The 5,000-nt window shown below is 38.0% G+C and overlaps 1 protein-coding gene across 3 annotated transcripts in view; it reads left to right on the top strand.

The window, feature by feature from the left end:
* The window catches only part of LOC308088083 (ras GTPase-activating protein 1-like), a 63,612-nt gene that overhangs the window by 47,587 nt on the left and 11,025 nt on the right, over positions 1-5,000 (top strand). For all 3 annotated transcript variants that reach the window (XM_080432431.1, XM_080432432.1, XM_080432430.1), the window contains 4 exons: positions 3,074-3,231; positions 3,475-3,551; positions 4,472-4,644; positions 4,935-5,000. The exon at positions 4,935-5,000 is cut by the window's right edge and continues 94 nt beyond it. In XM_080432431.1, coding sequence (XP_080288557.1) covers positions 3,074-3,231; positions 3,475-3,551; positions 4,472-4,644; positions 4,935-5,000 — 474 coding nt within the window. The remainder of the gene's footprint in view (positions 1-3,073; positions 3,232-3,474; positions 3,552-4,471; positions 4,645-4,934) is intronic.

Raw genomic sequence — 5,000 nt, 5'->3', positions numbered from 1 at the left:
GATGTAGCTACTGTATATAAGTTAACTTAACCCAGGTTAAACATAACTCTAGAGGACATAGCTACTGTATATAAGTTAACTTAACCCAGGTTAAACATAACTCTAGAGGACGTAGCTACTGTATATAAGTTAACTTAACCCAGGTTAAACATAACTCTAGAGGACGTAGCTACTGTATATAAGTTAACTTAACCCAGGTTAAACATAACTCTAGAGGACGTAGCTACTGTATATAAGTTAACTTAACCCAGGTTAAACATAACTCTAGAGGACGTAGCTACTGTATATAAGTTAACTTAACCCAGGTTAAACATAACTCTAGAGGACGTAGCTACTGTATATAAGTTAACTTAACCCAGGTTAAACATAACTCTAGAGGACGTAGCTACTGTATATAAGTTAACTTAACCCAGGTTAAACATAACTCTAGAGGACGTAGCTACTGTATATAAGTTAACTTAACCCAGGTTAAACATAACTCTAGAGGACGTAGCTACTGTATATAAGTTAACTTAACCCAGGTTAAACATAACTCTAGAGGACGTAGCTACTGTATATAAGTTAACTTAACCCAGGTTAAACATAACTCTAGAGGATGTAGCTACTGTATATAAGTTAACTTAACCCAGGTTAAACATAACTCTAGAGGACATAGCTACTGTATATAAGTTAACTTAACCCAGGTTAAACATAACTCTAGAGGACGTAGCTACTGTATATAAGTTAACTTAACCCAGGTTAAACATAACTCTAGAGGACGTAGCTACTGTATATAAGTTAACTTAACCCAGGTTAAACATAACTCTAGAGGACGTAGCTACTGTATATAAGTTAACTTAACCCAGGTTAAACATAACTCTAGAGGACGTAGCTACTGTATATAAGTTAACTTAACCCAGGTTAAACATAACTCTAGAGGACGTAGCTACTGTATATAAGTTAACTTAACCCAGGTTAAACATAACTCTAGAGGACGTAGCTACTGTATATAAGTTAACTTAACCCAGGTTAAACATAACTCTAGAGGACGTAGCTACTGTATATAAGTTAACTTAACCCAGGTTAAACATAACTCTAGAGGACGTAGCTACTGTATATAAGTTAACTTAACCCAGGTTAAACATAACTCTAGAGGACGTAGCTACTGTATATAAGTTAACTTAACCCAGGTTAAACATAACTCTAGAGGACGTAGCTACTGTATATAAGTTAACTTAACCCAGGTTAAACATAACTCTAGAGGACGTAGCTACTGTATATAAGTTAACTTAACCCAGGTTAAACATAACTCTAGAGGACGTAGCTACTGTATATAAGTTAACTTAACCCAGGTTAAACATAACTCTAGAGGACGTAGCTACTGTATATAAGTTAACTTAACCCAGGTTAAACATAACTCTAGAGGACGTAGCTACTGTATATAAGTTAACTTAACCCAGGTTAAACATAACTCTAGAGGACGTAGCTACTGTATATAAGTTAACTTAACCCAGGTTAAACATAACTCTAGAGGACGTAGCTACTGTATATAAGTTAACTTAACCCAGGTTAAACATAACTCTAGAGGACGTAGCTACTGTATATAAGTTAACTTAACCCAGGTTAAACATAACTCTAGAGGACGTAGCTACTGTATATAAGTTAACTTAACCCAGGTTAAACATAACTCTAGAGGACGTAGCTACTGTATATAAGTTAACTTAACCCAGGTTAAACATAACTCTAGAGGACGTAGCTACTGTATATAAGTTAACTTAACCCAGGTTAAACATAACTCTAGAGGACGTAGCTACTGTATATAAGTTAACTTAACCCAGGTTAAACATAACTCTAGAGGACGTAGCTACTGTATATAAGTTAACTTAACCCAGGTTAAACATAACTCTAGAGGACGTAGCTACTGTATATAAGTTAACTTAACCCAGGTTAAACATAACTCTAGAGGACGTAGCTACTGTATATAAGTTAACTTAACCCAGGTTAAACATAACTCTAGAGGACGTAGCTACTGTATATAAGTTAACTTAACCCAGGTTAAACATAACTCTAGAGGACGTAGCTACTGTATATAAGTTAACTTAACCCAGGTTAAACATAACTCTAGAGGACGTAGCTACTGTATATAAGTTAACTTAACCCAGGTTAAACATAACTCTAGAGGACGTAGCTACTGTATATAAGTTAACTTAACCCAGGTTAAACATAACTCTAGAGGACGTAGCTACTGTATATAAGTTAACTTAACCCAGGTTAAACATAACTCTAGAGGACGTAGCTACTGTATATAAGTTAACTTAACCCAGGTTAAACATAACTCTAGAGGACGTAGCTACTGTATATAAGTCTGTATCCTCACTGTCCATGAAAAGATTACAGCGGCGCCGCCGGTCCAGTGTACTGAAAATGCTCTCACAGCCAGATCGGCGATCTTATCTGAATGACTGTTAAAGCTCTTGTTTAAATGGGTGAATTATTAAGCACCTCAAACAGGCTGTTAGATTGGTTCCATCGCTTGATTCTAATTGCTTGTCGTTGTCATTTGGAAATAAAATAGCATGTCCATGATGTATGCCTTTATAAAATGTTATATTTTCATTATTTATTAGTGTGTTAGATATATATTTTGGAGTGGATACATGTGTCCAGATGCCTGTCAGACAATGCTGCTACGCATGTCTAGGATGAAACAAACAGGTTTAGATAAATCCTACTCGGCCTCAGAGCTGACGTGAGATCTGAGCGGGCCGCACGCTGAAGGCAAAGTCACCATAGAATGAGAAATGCAGACAACTGCAGCCATCTTGCCGTACGCTCATTATTTAATCTACACCATGTTGATACATGAGAGACACTGTGTTTCATGTTCATTACATACGTTACATTAAGGTCATCATTTTTTTTTTGTTCAAGGTTTTTTTATTTTATATTTTCACATACAGGTCTATGACAAAAGGCGTACAAAAACAGTGAAAAATAAAGGTCATAATGATGTGTTACAGGTCAGCAGTCTGGTGCTGTATGTTCATTACATAAAGGTCATAAAGGTCATAAAGGTCATAATAATGTGTTACAGGTCAGCAGTCTGGTGCTGAACGTTGAAGAGGCTCACAAGCTGCCCATCAAACACTTCACCAACCCGTACTGTAACATCTACCTGAACAGTGTCCAGGTGGCCAGAACACATCCTAGAGAAGGACACAACCCCGTGTTCACCGAGGAGTTCATCTTTGAGTCAGTCTGCTGTTTATTTGATTTAATAAAAAAAAATTGACTATAGAATAACATAACATAACCTGCACGCTGTCTTTAGACTAGACATTATTTTAAAACCCACCCTAGAGACACAGAGGGGCTGTCTCTGACACTGTTCAGTATATTATGATGTAATGTTCAGTACATTATAATGTAATGTATCTTTATTTTTATGTATTTATCAGTAAATGACTAACTGAATGCTGTGTGTTTGTTCTACAGTGATCTGTCCAGTGAAATCAACAGGTTTGAGATCAGTTTAAGCAACAAGACGAAAAAAAGCAAAGAGAGTGACATCTGTGAGTTCATCTTTATTATAATAATAATAATAATAATAATAAAGTCCATGTTTGTTCATATTTGGCTCCTCTTATTGCCTCTTCTGACAGCTAGTGTCATCACAATGTATTAGGAAAGAATATTTATGATAAAAACAACTTTGACAATTGACCAAGATTTTTCTTTTTTACATTAACCACTTGAACCCTAGCATCCCTTTTCTGAGAACTTTAGCCAAGAATAGCAGATCTGCAAGCTCACAACGCCTCGCAGCGCGAGGCGTTGTGAGCTTGTAGATCGGCTATTTTTGGCAAAGAGTTATAGGTGTAGAGTGAAAAAAGAACAGCAAAGGTTTAGCTGAAACACAATTTTATACAATATAGAGTAGGGGGACCCTGCTTCATCTCTCTCTCAACTAGGGGGTCCTTGGCCTGAAAACGTTGAAGACGCCCTGGTTTAGACAGATGCTAGGTTCATTGTTTACGTGGTATCCTAGGTTACTGAGACACTACACTGTCTATACATTCTATGTATGTTTACCTTGGTTACTGCAAGTCAGTCAATAGTAAACAGTAAATGTCTCATAAGTCCATTAGGTCTCCAGTGTTCATGCTCTGTCAGTTGAAGCGTCTTCAGAAGGGTAAAGGCAGCTCTCCGCCACACACATTCTGGGCCGACTGAGCGTTGGAAAGCGTTGGAAAGCGTTGGAAAGCGTCTGCTGCCGACAAATTGTTGTCGGATATGGTCGTCTCATTATGTCTCATTATGTCTCATAATGTCTCATAATGTCTCATAATGTCTCATAAGTCTCATAAGTCTCATAAGTCTCATAAGTCTCATAAGTCTCATAAGTCTCATAATGTCTCATAATGTCTCATAATGTCTCATAATGTCTCATAAAGTCTCATAAAGTCTCTAATGTCTCATAATGTCTCCTCAGTGTTCATGCGCTGCCAGCTGAACCGTCTCCAGAAAGGACAGACGATAGACGAGTGGTTTCCTCTCAGCTCTCATGTACCTCTGAAGGGCATCGAACCGGGCTCTCTGCGTGTCCGCGCCCGCTACTCCATGGAGAAGATCATGCCGGAGGAGGAATACAGCGAGTTCAAAGAGGTGTGTGTGTGCTCCCACACACACACACACACACACGCACACACGCACACACACACACACACACACACGCACACACACACCTATAAATGTGTGTGTTGTATAAATGTGTGTGTTGTATAAATGTGTGCGTTGTATAAATGTGTGTGTTGTATAATGTGTCCCCTCATATGGTATGTGTGTGTGTTGTATAAATGTGTGTGTTGTATAAATGTGTGTGTTGTATAAATGTGTGTGTTGTATAAATGTGTGTGTTGTATAATGTGTGTGTTGTATAATGTGTCCCCCTGCAGCTGATCCTGCAGAAGGAGTTCCATGTGATCTACGCTCTGGCTCATGTCTGTGGTCAGGACCGCACG

This window comes from Gymnoscopelus braueri (genome assembly GCF_963280865.1).
Source record: "Gymnoscopelus braueri genome assembly, chromosome: 7".
NCBI classification, from domain to species: Eukaryota; Metazoa; Chordata; class Actinopteri; order Myctophiformes; family Myctophidae; genus Gymnoscopelus; species Gymnoscopelus braueri.
This window is presented reverse-complemented; position numbering and strand designations above follow the sequence as displayed.